General features: G+C 37.7%; 1 protein-coding gene across 1 annotated transcript; it reads left to right on the forward strand.

Moving 5' to 3' along the window:
• Window positions 1-4,212, forward strand: LOC18608707 (formin-like protein (DUF1421)). The gene is made up of 3 exons (XM_007043533.3): window positions 1-418; window positions 1,871-2,155; window positions 2,833-4,212. The coding sequence occupies exons 1-3, from the start codon at window positions 260-262 to the stop codon at window positions 4,045-4,047; spliced, it is 1,659 nt and encodes a 552-aa protein (XP_007043595.3). The 5' UTR covers window positions 1-259; the 3' UTR covers window positions 4,048-4,212.
• Window positions 4,213-18,243: the final 14,031 nt, after the last annotated feature.

Here is an 18,243-nt window from a genome sequence, read left to right on the forward strand (position 1 = left end):
TCCCTGTTACATGTATAAAAGTTAAACAAAATTAAAAGAAAAGAGGGTGAGAAAAGCTTCATGGAAATTTCCTTTCCTTTGTAGCCAAGCTAGTTAAAAGCTTAAAACAATAATCTTTCTCTTTGTTTTTGTTCTATTTTATATTTATCTCTTCTCGAAATAGAAATAAAGGGGGAAAATCTTGACCTACTTCTTCTTCTTCTTCTTCTATCTGTTTCAAGAAAAGTAATTTTGCTGTTTCGATCTGCTTTGGGAAAAAATGGCATCTGGATCATCGGGTCGGGGCAACTCGGGTGGTTCCAAAGGGTTCGATTTTGGGTCCGATGATATTCTTTGTTCGTACGAGGACTACGGGAACCAGGAATCCTCTAACGGTAGCCACGCCGAACCTGTAGTCGGTACCAACAGCTCCGCCAAGGTATCTGCTGTCACTTTCGCTGGGATTTTATTTGTAGGGTTTTCCTTTTATTTTCAGGGGGAGGATTCGATCTGATTAGGGTTTAATTGAGAGTTTGATTTGATAAAAAACGAATTGCTTAACAACGTAACAGAGCTTTTTTTGGTGGGAAATTTAGAAATTTTTATTTTAATTCGGATATCTAATTGATCGGTTGTTGACCTAAATTTAGTAAAGGTTAGAATTTCTCCTTCTTTTTGGGTGTATATTTGTCATGAGACCTAAAAACTTCTTTTCATTGAAAATAATTGTAATTTTATAGGAAGATATGAGTGTATAAAAATGAAATTTTGACATTCTAGAATTTTCCCATTTATTGATTGAGCTTGATTTATTTTTTTGGTTGGGGATTTTTCTTGGGTTTTTCGTTAATTTTAAGAAACATAAAAAAATGTTGAGAATTTCGCCCATTACCATTGATTACAATTCTCATGGTGACGATTTGCGTTGAGATTAATTAGAGATGGTGTTAGCCAAATACTTATGATTAGTTCATGGCTATAAGGTAGCTGTGTATTTTCTCTAGGGGGTACAAAGCTTTTACATTATTTCTGAATTGAGGAAGTTTATGGTTGGTTCATTTACATAATTTCAGTATTGGACTCCCGCCCTTTTTGTGAGAAGAAATTTTGGTTCTATAGCATTGCTTATTGCATTTTATGTTGTGGGTACAAGAAAATGAATAAAATGTTTCCAAGGTGCAGAAAGTATATATATGTGTTGGCTGAAGTGCAAGTCAAAATGGAATGCAAGAAACTTTTGTTTGCACAGTCATGTATATTACAAGTGACTTATACTTTCATGTGGAACGTTTGTAGTATTTGTGAGTTTGAATTTGGGACAATTTGAGCCAAAAGTGAATTACTTTGCATCATTTTTTTCCGTATCTTTCGTTTATCTCTATCAAATACCGTAGCAATTCTCACATGCTAGAGTTAATAAAAAATCAGCAATGATCATGTGGTTGGGTAGCTGTTGGTAGAGTGGGGTCAAATCTACAAATTTTTTGGATTTGTATTTGCCCTTAGTAGAATTTCTTTATTGAAGCATTCAATCCTTGATCCTAAGCATTTATCTTTGTTGTTCACTATAGAAACAGTGACAAAAACTAGAAAAGGTCACATGCAGTTCCATCAAAGTTCCCCAAACTGAAGTGTAGACCCTAAAAGTTCTTGTACTTAATGGTTTTACAAGCTTGGGGTGTTATTGGATTGAACCTTTAATTATTTTCCTTCTAACGTTATAGAAAAACTAGAACATATTGTCTTTTGGGTTCACATATACCACTTATTGTGGGGAAAAATGAACCAAACTTTTTTCCTTTGCCCATAGTGTTGCTAAGCTAGTGGCATTTATTGGTCCTTTTGCTTATAGTGTAACTAATTAATCATGTTGTAATATTGACCACTGCAGGATTTTCACAAAGGCAGAGCTGCACGATCAATATTTCCACCTAATGCATACAGCCAGCCAGAAGATTCTTTCTCCACGGATGTGACTGCTACTGTTGAAAAAACCATGAAAAAATATGCAGACAACCTCATGCGCTTTCTCGAGGGAATAAGTTCACGATTGTCGCAGCTGGAGTTATATTGCTACAATCTTGATAAAACGATTGGAGAAATGCGATCTGATCTAGTTCGTGATCATGTAGATGCAGATTTAAAGCTTAAATCTATTGAGAAACATCTCCAGGAGGTGAGTACTACTGAACATCCTACAGTTTCGGAGAAGGTGGATTTCATCAATTAGTTGGTTATAAGATTTACCACAAATAACCTCAGTCATACTTTTGGGTTTTTTTTCCTTTAAAGCCTTAAGATGCCTGTATGGTCCTTATTTTGCTTTACAGATAACATCTATTTATCATTGCCTATAAAGGCACCGATCTCTTGTCTAAAATAGAGCAATAGCATGCATGAGAAAGTGCATTAATATTGGTTGGAAAAGAACTAGTGTTTTATTGAGTTGCAGCTGTTATGTTAAAGGGATTCAAACATCAGCTGCTAATGTTGTTGACATTAAAATTTGTAACATAAAAATGTTTCTTGGGACAGTGAATATGGATTTTAGGCTCAGATGCAGGTTCATTCTGCCTGTATCTGCATGTTTTCAAAGTTCTCATAGTCTAATACCCTGGAGAGAAATAACTCTGAATTTACATTCTTGATCTATTTTCTTGGCCTATATGAGAAAGACTAGATGTGTATTGTCAAATTGAGCTCAGATTTTCTGCCTTTTCTGGTAACAGCTGGGCTGTGGTCCCATTACCTTGCTTCTTACTGTTTTCTCTTGCTGATTATAGATGCCTTCATAATCATGTATTCCATTTTCTGCAAGATACATACTTATTAAGTATTCAATGTGCGCTGTAGGTCCATAGGTCTGTGCAGATCCTAAGAGATAAGCAGGAGCTAGCTGAGACTCAGAAGGAGTTGGCTAAATTACAACTTGTGCAGAAGGAGTCTTCTTCTTCCAGCCATTCACAGTCCACTGAGGAGAGAGCATCACCACCTGCTTCTGATTCTAAAAAGACTGATCACACATCTGACATGCAAAGCCAGCAATTAGCTCTTGCCCTGCCTCATCAAGTAGCACCACCACAACAGCCTGTGGTGCCACACTCTCAAGCCTCACCCCAGAATTTGACCCAACAATCCTACTATATACCTCCAAACCAATTATCGAACTCCCAAGCCCAAGTCCAAGCCCCAGCTCCTGCTCCAGTCCCTACCCCTGCCCCAGCCCCAGCCCCTGCACCAATTCAACACCCTCAGAGTCAATATTTGCCTTCTGATTCTCAATACCGAACTCCTCAGATACCAGACATCTCCAGGATGCCACCACAGCCTACACAGTCCCAAGTAAATCAGGTACCACCAGTCCAATCATTCCCCCAGTATCAGCAGCAATGGCCACAACAATTACCACAGCAAGTACCGCAGCAGCAGTCCTCTATGCAACCACAGATGAGGGCCCCATCAACACCAGCTTATCCTCCCTACCCTCCGACTCAATCAACAAACCCATCTCTGCCAGAGGCATTACCAAACAGCTTGCCTATGCAAGTTCCATATTCTGGAGTTCCTCAACCTGTGTCCAGCCGTGCTGACACCATCCCTTATGGGTATGGTCTGCCTGGTAGAACAGCTCCCCAGCAACCTCAGCAAATCAAGGGCACTTTTGGAGCACCACCAGCTGAGGGATACACAGCTCCTGGCCCTCATCCCCCCCTTCCTCCAGGAAGTGCATACATGATGTATGATAGCGAAGGTGGTAGACCACTTCATCCACCCCAACAGCCTCATTTCTCACAGGGTGGGTATTCCCCAGCAAATGTCTCTCTTCAGACTCCTCAAACTGGCACTGGCCCAAATGTTATGATTCGGAACACCAGCCATTCACAGTTCATTCGCAGCCATCCCTACAGTGATTTGATTGAAAAATTGGTGAGCATGGGCTTCAGGGTTGATCATGTTGCCAGTGTGATTCAGAGGATGGAGGAGAGTGGCCAGCCAGTGGATTTTAATGCTGTGCTTGATAGGTTGAATGTGCATTCTTCTGGTGGTTCTCAGAGAGGAGGATGGTAAAGGCCATTGCGTACGAATCAACCTTGAATATTATTTGAATAAAGGGTCGTTTTTCTTGTGTATATCCTGGGAGGGATATGAGTATTTGTATGTTACCTCCTAATGCAACTTCTGCTGGAAAGTGTTGCTCTATTTGGGTTAATTGCAGTTTATTACCTTGTGCTATTTCTCTGTTTATGGTGAAGTAGTCGAATTTGGTAATTGAACATTAGAACACATTCATAGAAAATTTATAAAGACTTTCGCCAAACTTTGAGTACGCAGAAACTTACGACAGTTATTGATCGACAGCTCTGAAAATGTCACTACAGAGTGCAGTTCTATTTGTATATCTGTCATTCCTGGACAATCTTAGTCCAATGAAATATATTAAGGCATAGGTTGATGCCTTTATAGCTTTTCGCTTGAAACCAAGTGCTACATTTTTGAGACGGGAATAAAATAATGGTTTTGAAACAGAATTGGGTTTCCGAAATGAAAGGTGAGAATTCCTGTACTCTAAATTCCGAAAGGTTTAATTCAAGTGTTTTAATGCTCTGATTATGGAATAAAAAAGAAAAAAGAAACTGCAAAGCGAAACACAAGGTTTAACTTACTCTTTGTAGAAATTTGATAAGAAATTAAACCCAAAATTCTGCTTTTTGGTAAAAAAACAACTGCTCTTTTGAATTTGTCAACATGGACGATGGAGCTAAAACCACGACTGTAACTGTATGGAGGCGTGCTGGTGTGTCGTTGGTGCACATGACTTGTAAAACGTCTTTGATTCAGTCTAGAATAACTGGAATTTCTGAATGCAGGAATTGAACAACACATGATTATTTACGGATACCAGAGTGCTTTAAAATGTTAAAAACAACTCTATGGAGTGCCCATCTACACCAAAGCTGGAGCAAGTATCTGCAACAATCATCTTTTAAGAAGGCTTACCGTAATCCATCAGTCATGTGAGAAACGGACGGGCTACGAGGCTCACTGTTCACCAGCTGGAACGTGTCCAAGGCAGAAATTTCCATCAATTGTCAAGGGTGCTTTCGTCTAAAATAAAAATGCAGAATGAGAAGGAAGTACACCAAGACCAAAGGATTTCAATTGTGTACCTGCCATAATAATAATAATAATGTTTGTTAGGGTGTGATTAGGTGCCTTGACCTTGTACTCCAAACATACACATCTCACCTAAATCATAAATATGGCTGTTTACTAAACGCAAATGAAAAAGTAACGTGATGACTTTATTCCACAAATCAGTTTAGCTGACATACACCTCCCCTGTCTTTGTTTATCACCTAATTCTCCAAATTCAATAGTCATTGCTTCAACTGTCACTGACACTCGTTCCTTCTTCGTTGTGTCGCTTTATTAGTGGAGGCACTATTTGCATCATTGCCTAACATGCCTTCTCTTCTCTATTAACTCTGAATAACAACCTTATGTCCTTGTTTTAATAAAAATTCTATATACATAATTAATTATTAGTTTTTTTAATTAAAAATTTTAAATTTATTTTCTAAACAAAAAATCATGTATCAATCAATCAATAAATCAAATACTTTAATACATTAATTACTAATTCTTTGTTAAAAGATAACATTTTACTACTGTTATAATGATTTTAAGGTATCGTTATTTATTGATAGTTTCTTCCCATTTTCAAATATAAATCATACACTCAACAAATTTCGCATGTAAACAGAAAATGTTTATATATATTGGTATGGTAGAGTAGGGAGACCCTTTATAAGCTTTCCATATGCTATAATCATGAAAAGGAGCGAACAAAAATTCTATCCTCTCCCACTAAAACAATGCTTAGGCGACTCATCACTAGGATTCTGTCTCCTAGGGTAAGACATGTGAGCCCCATTTCCATCTTTTTTTCCCTCTTAGCCACAATTATCCAAGATTCTGAAATTGCTTGAAAGCAACTAATAATAATAATAAAAGCATCTCTGCCTTTCTCTACTCCCTCTCCACCCATTTCTTCACAATCCGAGTGAATCTCTGTACAAATTATTCTATACTCCCAAACTTATGCAATTAACTATATTATTGAGAAATTCCCATTTCTAAGAATTTTAATCTATTTATTTTCTTTAATCTAATCTTATGTTTTATATAGATTTTTTAGCCCCTAATCTTGTATTTATAACAATTGAGCTATCAACCCTTTATTTGATATCAAATATTGCACATCTTATTATGAGTTTCTTTTTTAACCTAAAAGAAATAATTCCTTAGTTTGGGTATACGAAAAAAAAAAAAAAGACATTGCGTTCGCATGTCAAATTTGTTAACCTTGACTTGCATAATTGCATGACTACATTAGTTAGGAGTTAATAGTTGCTTTATTTTATTCTTTAGCTCTTTACCATATTGCTTATGCTTAGAGAGAGTCGTTGCATAACTTGTACACATATTTTATTCTTTTTTATTAATGAGAACATTAGATAATCAAAATATTTATTTTATAATTCTATATTTTAATAGGTAACTTATTTGTTTGATTTATATTATCTTAACAGAAAGATATCTCTACAATTAAAAAATTCATTTCTAATGTACTACGGGTATATATATTGATTTAAATTATTAATAAAATGTGTAGAATTTTATTCTCTATATGGTATTAGAGCTTTTTGCCTAAGTGCCTTTTTTTTTCTCCATCGTTTTTTTCTGCCCGTATATCTCATTTTTGTCAATGGTTGAATCAAATTGTTTAACAAACCAATCCATCCTATTATCTATTCCAATCCTCAATACCCTCACCTCCCTTACCTCATAATAAAATCTCTTTTTAATTAATGTCTTGTACAAGCTCTTCTGAAACGCATTGCCACTAATTATATTTTATGGCACATTCAATGGCAATCTCTTCTAATTGGATATGACCTTTTTAGCTATGTCAATGACACTCTTGATGTTTCCAATAAGAATAATAACTTATGTTGGATTCGTCAGGATTAACTTCTTCAAAGTGCTTTCATTACCTTTCTTTCTTTTAATGTGGTTTCATTTGTAACCTTCACGAAGTCATCTCATGATCTTTGGATAAAGCTTCATCTTATGTAAGCCAAACCCACTCAAGGACGAATTATTAGTCTCCAAGACACCTTAAGCAAAACTATCAAAGGCACTACTAACATATTTTCCTATATGCATGCCATTAAACATGCTACTGCTAGTGCACCCCTATCTGATAATGAAGTTGTCTTTCACATTCTCAATGGTCTTGGTTCCAACTTTAAGGAGATTGGAGCTGCTATATGTGCCCACGAATTTGCTATATCCTTTGAAGAACTTCATGACAAACTTGTAGATTATGAAGCATTTTTTAAGCGAGATGCCAAGTCTAACACAACTCCTATCATTGCCAACTATGCACGGAAACCCACTACCAACAACAATCGAAATGATAAAAACAGACAAGAGAACAACAATGGAGGAACCTCGCAACCATGCCAGAGGATGGTTCTTCTCAAATCGAAATGGCTACAAGCAAAATCTGCAAACCCAAAACAAAGTTGTTTACCAATTCTGTGAAATTCCTAGACATGTTGCCAAGAATTGCAGCGAATTACAAGTTGTTGTTTGTTGGATGTTTCAATTATCTACACCTAATTTCATCCATGTCTCCATTTTCAGGATGCCATGACCACAAGCCCACCTTGCCGCTCAAACCTCCAACTCTTCACCCAATTGGCTAGTTAACCAATGCTTCATCTTATGTATCGAAAAATTTACGGGTTTGAAATAAAACGTTACTAATTAACCAAACTCATTTGGATTAAAAAGTAGTGAATTAAAAGGGAAAATCTACAAGTGATTTTAGCCATTTGCATTAAGTTTTCCATATTTCTATCTATAAAGGGATACTAAAGCATCAATCTCTCTGATTGTGCTTGATAGAGAATCTAAAAGAGATGGAAGAAAACCAAATGTTGTATGATGTAAAGAGAAGATCAAAGGATATTGTCATAAAGTGGAAGTTGAAGCAAAGTTTGAAGAGATTCGTATAGATGTATGTTGATATGCTAGAGTGATTGTGATGTGACATGGTTATATGACATGGTTATATGATCATATTGCAATTTTACTTGCTATGTCAATGGTACATAAGCATTAAATCGCAAATGATATTTTGATTAATTACGTTTTGACCAGTGCAATTAGTCAATTTATAATTATAAGGACCTATTAAGAAAAATAAAAATACAAAGATTTAATTGAATGTAATAAAAAATAATAATTTATTTAAAAATTTTTAAATAGTTTAAATTTTGTTTAAAATATTATATTCCTATTTGAATAAATGTTCAATTTTATGAAAGTGATGAAGTAAAATAGAAAAAGAAATGGTCAAAATACTTGGAAAATCCCAATACTAGGATATTTTCCACAATTTAATCACTCTATTCAAAATCCAAACATTTTAGTTTTTTAATTTTAAAAATTATTTCAATTTAATCATTCTAACATTTTCCATTTGAATTAACCATGGTGCTAGTGTCAACGTTGACATGGCACCTGTAGACACTAAAATATATATATATATATATAATAAATAATAAAATTTTAATTAATCAAGAATCATAAAATAATTATAATATAAAAAAAAGTAGTAGTACGTCTGGTAGGGTGCGGACGCACCCTGCCAGGCACCATCTTCCCTGCCAGTCACCACCCTCTCCTTGCCAAACGTGAAAAATTTGCATCTGGCAGAGTAATGGGAGCGTGCCCCCTTTAGCCCAGTATAAAGGGGGCATTGTAGTAACCTGGGGAGGAGAAGCCACAACCTGCAAACAAAAAATCCCTAAAAAAGCCTAGCCACCTGAAAATCAAAAAACCCTAGAGGAATCCCTATCAACCTAAAAACACAACATAAAAAACATCAAGAATCCTAGTCTAGCAGCCAGAAGCAACCACAAAAGCCATAATCCAAAAATAAAAAAAGCATACAAAAAAATCAGAAAATATGCACAATGAGAGAGGGAGAATGGTGGCGTTTTTTGGGTGAATTTTTGGTTGATTTTTAGGGGGGATAAAGCTTGGGTATTTGCCGTCGGTTAGAGTGGGTAAAGCTTGGGTTAGTTACCGTCGATTGGGGAGGATAAAGTCTTGGGACAGTGTTATCGCCGATTAGAAGATAGATTTTGGGGTTTTAGTGCCACCGGTGGAGGTGTCGAAGCTTGGGTTTTGCTGTCGCCAGTTGTAAGGAGGAGATTTTGGGTGAGGAAGCAAAGAAAGATTTAGCCGACGGTGAAAGGAAGGAGAGGGAGAGGAGAAAGGTTCGAGCGGCGTCAGTTGGAGAAGAAAGATTTTGCTGTTGGCGAAAGGAAAAAGTGAGATAGAGAGAGAGAGAAGGAGATCAAGTCGGCACCGGAGAAAAGAAAGGGAGAAATTCGATCAATTGGGTTGCGTCGCCGATGACGACAAAAAGCCCCACTAGCCGCCGGTGGGTAATGAGGAAGAGAAAGGTTTTTTTTTAGAGAGAAGTCAGAGTGTTTGTTTCTAGAGAGAGAGACAAAAGGGAGAAAATGGAGAGAGAATAAAAAAGAAGGTTTTTATACTCAAATGTGAGCTTAAACGGCACCGTTTTGGAAAGGAGAAGCAAACATTGAAACGACGTCGTTTTGGGCATTTGCAGGCTTCTGGATAGGGACCAGACAGTGGGCTTTGAGAGATAGACCAGTTGGGCCAGACTAATCGTGTTGGGCTACTGTCAACCCACTGAAGGTATACATTTTTGTTTGGTTTTGATTTTGTGGTTGTGCTGGGCCTAATGTTTAGGTAGAAAGACAAATCAGTTTTAATAGATTATTAGGTACAATAAAAAAGATAAGATACATATAAAAATGATTAAACGTTAAGAGAGAACAGAAATTAAAAAATAGCAAATTAAAAATTAAAAAATAAACGAGAATAAATTAGGAAGAATTAGAATTAAAATGTAATGAAACAAAAAAAGAAAATATATTAATTGAAAAAGATAGCTTTATATAAAATGGAGAGGGATATAAATGAAGAGAGAATGAAAATGAAAAGATAAAGAATTATTAATATAAATAAAACAATTAATACCGATGATGGGATGATCGGTCGAGACGCGAGAAGTCGTAATCCCGGGTCCATATTCCCTAGGTTCGAAATTCGAATCAAGGCTCCACTAGTACGATGGGAGGGCCTCGATTTCAAGATCTTGAAATTTTAATTTGACTATACAAAAGTTATTCAATAAAAATAATAAATAAATAATAATAGATGAAAAATGATGATAAAAATAATAATAATAATTTGAATATATAGTAAATAATTAATTTGTGAAAATGCAATATACATGACATTAAATAAATAAATAAATAAATAAATAAATAAATAAATAATAATAAAAATCTAAGACAACAACTAATTTAAAATTAAGCATTAAATGGAATCATAAACAATTTATCTAATTATAAAAGGAAAATATAAGAGTAACTTAGAATAAAAAAATGTAAAGTATGAAAAAATAATAACTAGAAATAAAATAGAAAATATGATAAAAAATAAAACAAAATAAAAATAATAATTAAATAATAAAAAATGACAAAAAAAGTAGATAATTGCATTAGCATAGCATATATATATGTTACATCATTGCATATAAATATTTTTGTTTTCGAGTTTAAGCACCGATGATGGGATCTTCCGAGGATCTTGCGAAGGCGGGTATTCCTCGAAAAGTTCTCTAGGTGAAAAGGTGTCCCCGAGTCCCACCAGTATGATGGGAGGGCTCAAAAAGCATCTTTAATAAAAGGCTTTTGCCCGAATTAGGATCATTATGCACGAAAACGTTATTTTTAAAGAAAAACGTACAGTGACCCCGATGATGAGAATTATTCGTTAAATTTGCGAAGGCGAGTTTATCGGATAATTCCCTAGGTGAGAGAACACCCCGGATCCCACCAGTATAATGGGCGGATTCGGGAGAACGTCCTCGATAAAAGGTTATTCATCTGACATTTTTATCCCACGCCATGCATCTCATCTTTCTTCACATTTGCATTCCATTTTAGGTTAAATAGGAGATAAAATAAGAGAATAATAACCAAGAAAATATAGTGAACTTAAAAATTAAAGCCTAATAGGATAATCTAAAAAATGGTACCGTTCATGGAACGGACATCCCGGGGGTGCTAATCCTTTCCCGGGCGTAACCGTACTCTCAAGCCTAGATCGAGAAAATCGTAAACCAGTTTAAGGTTTTTCGACGGGCTTAAAATTAATTTAAGGCTTCGTCGATTAGAATCGAGTCAATAAGTGGCCAATCGCACCTAGCAAAAAAGATTGGTGGCGACTCCTAGTTTTTTAGAGTTTTCACTAGCGTCTGACGGTCAGGTTCCCGGACCCGCACGTTACGACAGATGACAACTCCACTGGAGACTGCCGAGAGTCTAACCATTAAATAATAATAGGTTATCCAAGGCTTTAAATAATTCGATGTTTCCTTAGTATTGATGATTTGTTTTGCATATTTTGTTTAGTGCATTTGTTTATTTCGCATTTGTTACTTTATTGCTTTTAATAATTGTGGGGATTTAGGATAGAGGGATGTGAGAATGTTACTCCGAACTCGATGTTTTCCTTCACACACATAGCACATTTTGCATTCATGCATAAACCCTCCACCCGGGTTATGTCCTTTTTAGGAGGAAATTTAATAGCTACACTCTCGTGAGGTGATAACCTCCGCACGGGCTAGTGAAGACTCCTGCTCAAATCGAACCTAGTCCGTTTGAAGCCTGTAATGGGTGAGGATCAGGGTGCCTTACTAGTTCGCGTGGACGACAGTGAGGAACGATTTGGGAACCTTAGCTCTGTTTATAAACCCCGCTCAGCATATAGAATACCGAGAGCAGCTTAACCCTAGGTAAGGCCATACCCGTGAGAGTATACCCTATAAATAGGTACACATGAAGGAATTTCTTCCACTCCCTCTATTTTAAATTTTGCCACGAGATAATAAAGTATCGTGGAGTAGACAGTAATACCCATGATATTGCTTATTATTCTCTCATTATTTTTAACACTAAATTCTTTCTTTTTACCATACTAACTTAAGTTTATTTTGCTTGTCATGCGTATGTTACATGTTCATTTGCATGCATCGTAATTGCATATAGGAGAAATATTGGCTACACAACATCCAACCTAAGAGATCCCGATTATATCCATGGCATCGTCATCAGCAGGTCCACTCAACATATACAGAAATGACTATGAGATAGAGTTACAGATGGGGCAGATTCAACAAGAAAAAGAAGACTGTTTGACCCAAGGACATATCCCAACTTTACTTGAGAGAGTTCACTTGGACCTTCAGCAGAATGACTTCACAAAGATGATAGGAATTTGAGAACAGTGGAGACCTGCTCACCGAGACAATTTTTAGAGCAAGTATGGATACATTGCATGGCTCCTATATGTACCTGTTGATGACTAGATGCTCTGAGCCATCGTCCAGTTTTGGGATCTTTCATACCGTTGCTTTGTCTTTAACAAGGTGGACAGGACCCCTACCATAGAAGAGTACTCTTCTCTACTCCAGATAGATCACATGCAGCCTGACAAGATCTATTGGAGGGCCCAGAAGACGGGACACAGGCAAAAGTTGGCCAAGTTGCTAGGAATGACTACGGTAGAAGTGGATCAGCACCTGAAGAAGAAAGGAGACGCAGAATGCCTTCCGTGGAGTTTCTTGAACGGATATATTAAAAAACACATGGAGGATAAATAAGGTCTCATAGCTTTCGCGATGACAATCTATGGCTTAGTGGTCTTCTTGAAGGTTCTAGGTCATGTGGAGGTATTAGTCATAGACTTCTTCTTCAATCTATGACAAGGAGCATCAACCGGCCTCATCCATCTTAGTTGAAACCTTCAGATCCTTGAATTTCTATCGGCACAAAGGCGAGGGACGATTCATCGGATGTGCCCAACTTTTAACCATATGGATCAAAAGCCATTTCGAATGCAAAGAAAGCAAATTCTAGAAGCCTTATCTATCTGCAAGTTACCCTATCTTTGAGTTCTGCGAAAGTGTATGGCCCGACTGTAAGAGGAAAGAAGAGTGGGTTGCGAATCTCCGGAGGTTAATGAGCGTTGAAGTAACTTGAAAAGCTCTATGAATGCCGCAAATGCAAGTGATGTATAAATGCGGGGATAAGCCATGAGTGCTGCTAATGGGACCATGGGGAGCCATTAGTTATGCACTGATAATGGTACGAAAACAGTTCGGATCTGAGCAATTTGTGCCCATGACTCACCAGCTCAACCAGTTAAAGTTTACGTATGAAGAGCCGAAAACGCTAAAGAAAATTGAGAAAATTGCACAAGATTGGACAAAAACGTGTCGAGTGGATCAGGGGAGGGTTACTGATGAAGTCACTACAGAATATCATACTTGGCACAACCAAAGGGTGAAAGATGTCGTATGCCCCCCGAAAAATCCAGCAAAACATCCCATAAACCCAGAACCTCAAGATGTCCTGCTAGAGAACGAGTTGACAAGAAAAAGACTTGAAAAGGAGATGATGAATATGAAGCGAAGACATGAGGATGAGCTAAAAGAAGTGAAGAAAGAGACAACAAGAAAGGTACGGATGGCTTTGGAAGAGCGGGATGAGTGGCGAAGCAAGTTTGAGGAAGTGAACGTGGTAAATTCTTCTCTGATAGCCAGAATGCAAGAACTCCAAAGTGCCAACAATGCTTTGCAGCACGAGGTACGAAGACAAGAACAAACTATCCAAGAGTTGAGAAATGACTACGGCTTGTTGGAAACTACCATGGAGGGCTGCAAGGCACAGTATGAAGCAGTAAGGCAAGAGTATTTCCAAATGAGGGAAATAAATGATTTGTGAACACAAAGCCTTCAAAGGAAAGAAGCTGAAATGCGATGGATACTGAGACAGATGAGAGAAGCGGCATTTAGAGCGTGAGTGATGGCAGACAAGATCGAAAAACTCAAGCGAGAGATTCTTCCAATAGATGAATTGAGTGAGCGATTGATCGATCACCTCATGATGGTTAGGGACCAATATGACAAAGTTGGTTTTTCCTTTTGGTAGTTATGTAATGGTTTTAGACAATGATGTAATCGGATATTTTAGTCTATGGATATGAATTTTCTTATGGTAAATGTTGGATGGCTAATATTTTTCCTATTTTTCTTCTTTTTTTCAAACGCATTTCACTTGCATCATAGTTGCATGATTCATATAAATAATAACGAATGACAATGTATTCATCAACATAAAATTCTAACTTATCCATTTGACTCGTAAAGAATAAAATTCCAGAGAAACAAACCCTACACAGATACAACACAAGAGCTCTCTCTAAGATCATGGGGGACGAACACTCGAAGAGAATGGACAAGATCGAAAAGAAGCAAGAAGAGATCATGGGTCAATTGTCAAAGATTTTGGAGTTGATGTCGATAGATAAAGAAAAAAGAGTGGCGGGGAGTTCTGGTGTGTCAGAAGATGTTCAACAGACAGAAGCCAATATAGACCTCGTATATCTACTAGGATTCACACCACCACCAGCAAGAAATGCGTTTATCCCCATGCCATTGATAGGACAATATCCGTTCTTTGGGATACTAATGCCTATAGGGCCACCACTAACTTATGCCCAACAGAAGCTAATTGGAGGGGCAAGTCCTTCAGACCCCATCTCTGTACCTGATCTGGACGATCCGAAAGAACAAGAGAAGTTCAAGTGTGGATCCGTTGAATCAAAGGACAATCTCGATACCCACCAAAAATTTAACCTTTTTGAGGATAGACTACGCATGATAGAAGGAATGAGAATGTATTGCTCTATGGATGCAATCAAACTCTGTCTCATTCCAGATGTGGTTATACCCCAAAAATTCAAAGTTTCAAACTTTAAAAAGTATGATGGAACAAAGTGCCCGATCACGCACATCACTATGTATTGCAGAAGGATGGCCGCATATGCCCATGATGACAAGTTCTTGATACATTGCTTTCAAGATAGCCTCACTGGTGCTGCAGCAAAGTGGTACGTCCAATTGGACCGCAATCGAATCCACACGTGGAAGGACCTTGCTCGAGTGTTTGTAGCTTAGTATAAGCATGTTACAGATATGGCTTCGGATCGTCTTTCTTTATAAAACATGGAGAAGAAACCCACTGAAAGCTTCAAAGAATATGCTCAAAGATCGAGGAATATGGCTTCTCAAATTCAGCCACCATTGACTGAGAAAGAGACTACCGTGATGTTCGTTAACACTCTGCGAGCCCCTTACTATGAATGATTGGTCGGTAATGCCATAAAAAACTTCGCTGATATGGTGGTTTCAGGAGAGATGATAGAGATTGCCATTAAGTAAGGAAAAATAGAATGAGGTGATGCGACACACATGAAAAAAGGGGAAACTTTTAAGAAGAAGGAAGAAGAAGCCCAAGCCATCACTTTGGGACAACCCCAAGAAGGAAGCTACAACCCTTACTAGCCATATCCACCATACTTCTATTACCTAGTTGTGAATAACGCTTCACAAAGCCCATACCTATATTCACCCATGCCAAATGCCTTTTCTAACCTGTACCCATATGCTCCCATCCAACGGATAACTTACCCCATAAATATCCACCCACCTACTTCTACACCCGTTATAGCTTCAACCACACAACAAACAACACCTTCAAACAACCATACTGCCGATGAATCAAGAGGATGGTGAAATAAGTAAGAGAAAGTGCAGTTTGACTCAATCCCAATCCCATATGCTGAACTCTTCACTCAGTTAGTTACAAATCATCTGGTGGCACCTTTATACATAGAGCCATTAAAACCTCTATTCCCGAGATGGTATGATGCTTTCGCCCATTGTGATTATCATTATGGAATCGAAGGTCACTCGATCGAGAATTGTACAGCGTTCAAACATAAGGTGCAAGGGTTGATCAAGGCCAAAATCCTGAATTTTGAAAAAAAGCCAGAACAGAATGTTAACAACAACCCACTGTTAAATCATGCTGGGGCAGGGGTAAATGCAATCGAAGGGGAGGTGTATGTTAAAAGAAACATTCGGGAAGTGAAAACCCCCATGGAGAAAGTGTTTGAAGCCTTAGTAAAGGCCAATATACTCGAGGTTTGGCCAAAATGTCCTAACGTGAATGACTCGGGAGATATCCAAGGACCATACTGCTTATATCGCAAAAGATGTGTGGGGCATTTAATTCGAGATTGTAGTTCTTTCCGAAAGGAAATGCAAATGATGATGGATGAATCAAGGATTGAATTCTATGTGGAAGCCTCAAGGCCAGCAGTAAACATGATAGCCAAAGATTCCACTCACCCAATGAAGATAAAACATTAACCATTTTCTATGAACCAATAGGAGAGTCTGTGGAAGATAGAACCCATGCCCAAATGACCATCGAAGTCCTCAAACCTTTTCCCTACAAAGATGATAAAACTGTCCCGTGGAATTACAATTGCAATGTACAAGTTTCAAATACGGGAAAATAGATGGTCGAATCTTAAGATAATGCTGCAAATATAACTGGTGTTGGGGGGATTACCCACAGCGGATGTTGCTATACACCGAAAGCATTGGAGAATCTCAAGAAAGAGAAGGGAAAAGAAAAAAAGCAAAATCTGATAGAAGAAAAAGTGCAATCTCAAGAATCAACAGATGGCTCAAAGGGACCGTTGAGGGAAAAAAAAGCTGCAGAGTTCCTCAGGTTCATCAAACACAGTGAGTACAATGTAGTTGAGCAATTGAACAGGTTGCCTGCTCGTATCTCATTATTATCATTACTTCTCAGCTCAGAACCACATAGGAATTCTTTGATAAGGATTCTGAACCAAGCATATGTGGATCACGATATTTCAGTTAAAAATTTGGACTACATCATTGGGAACATTTCAGTGGGTAACATAATATCCTTTAGCGATGAAGAAATCCCTTCTGAAGGTAATGGAAACTATAAAGTCTTACATATCACTACCAAGTGTAAAGGCTGTACCATCGCAAAAGTGCTGCTTGATAACAGATTGTCCTTGAATGTGATGCCCATGAGGACCTTGGCCCGCTTATCCATCGACATGTCTTACATGAGAAAGAGCCAGATGATTGTGAGAGCCTTTGATGGGATGAGGAGAGAAGTAGTAGAGGACATTGAGATACCGATAGAAATCGGCCCGTGTACCTTTGCCACTGAATTCCAAGTTATGGATATCGCTTCTTCATACAATTATTTGTTGGGAAGACCATGGATCCACTTGGCTGGGGCCATACCTTTATCGCTTCACCAAAAAGTCAAGTTCATCGTGGATGGGAAGATTGTATGTGTTAATGGGGAATAGGACTTACTCATAAGCAAGCCGACGGATACTCCTTACGTGGAAGCGACGGAAGAAGTGCCTGAATGTTTCTTTCGATCTTTTGAGTTTGTTTACACCACGTATGTTGGAGAAGGAACCACACCACCCATTTCGAGGCTTTCCAAAACCACCAAGATGGCTGTCAGTCAGATAGTAGGGAAAGGATACTGAGCGGGGGCAAGACTGAAAAAAGAGCTGCAAGGCATTAAAAGGCCAATACGTGCTACCAAAAGTGAAGAAAAGTTTAGCCTAGGATATAAGCCGACTAAGAAGGAAAGAGAAAAAATGATAGCCGAAAGAAGAAGGGAGAGGTTGGCTCGCTTTAAGGGGCACGGGTTGGAAAATCATAGAATGATATATCCTCATCTTTATGAGACATTTTGATCCGGAGGCTACATCTTTCTTGAATCACTCACCGTTGGGAGCCGAGAATCAGTGTCAGTATTAGGGGAAGCCTTTTCTGATTTATCAATATGTGTAATGGAGGAAGATGAAGAACAGCTAGAAAATGTGGAGGGGATCCCTACTACATACCTCGGACCACTTGAGCTGAAGTTGAGTAGTTAGACCACCATGAGTTTACCAGTCACTTGTGATTCAATTTCAAAGTAATGCAAACTAAACATCCGTGCTTATGCCCAAGAGCATTGAAAATTTTATGTATCGGGCTTTTTATCATTTATCATTCTAATAAATTGACATACGTAGTGCATTTCTCATATCTCCTCCATGATTCACCATTTCTATTCTTGTCATCTCATCCCTTTATTTTAATTGTTTATCTATATAATAGCT

The sequence above is a fragment of the Theobroma cacao genome, chromosome 2 (assembly GCF_053813885.1).
Source record: "Theobroma cacao isolate CCN51 chromosome 2, ASM5381388v1, whole genome shotgun sequence".
NCBI classification, from domain to species: Eukaryota; Viridiplantae; Streptophyta; class Magnoliopsida; order Malvales; family Malvaceae; genus Theobroma; species Theobroma cacao.

Excerpts from the sequence above, each read along its gene's own strand:
- LOC18608707 (XM_007043533.3), top strand. The coding sequence starts at position 260 with ATGGCATCTGGATCATCGGGTCGGGGCAACTCGGGTGGTTCCAAAGGG. Across the intron at positions 419-1,870 it reads GTACCAACAGCTCCGCCAAG|GATTTTCACAAAGGCAGAGC; the intron begins GTATCTGCTGTC and ends TGACCACTGCAG. Across the intron at positions 2,156-2,832 it reads TTGAGAAACATCTCCAGGAG|GTCCATAGGTCTGTGCAGAT; the intron begins GTGAGTACTACT and ends TGTGCGCTGTAG.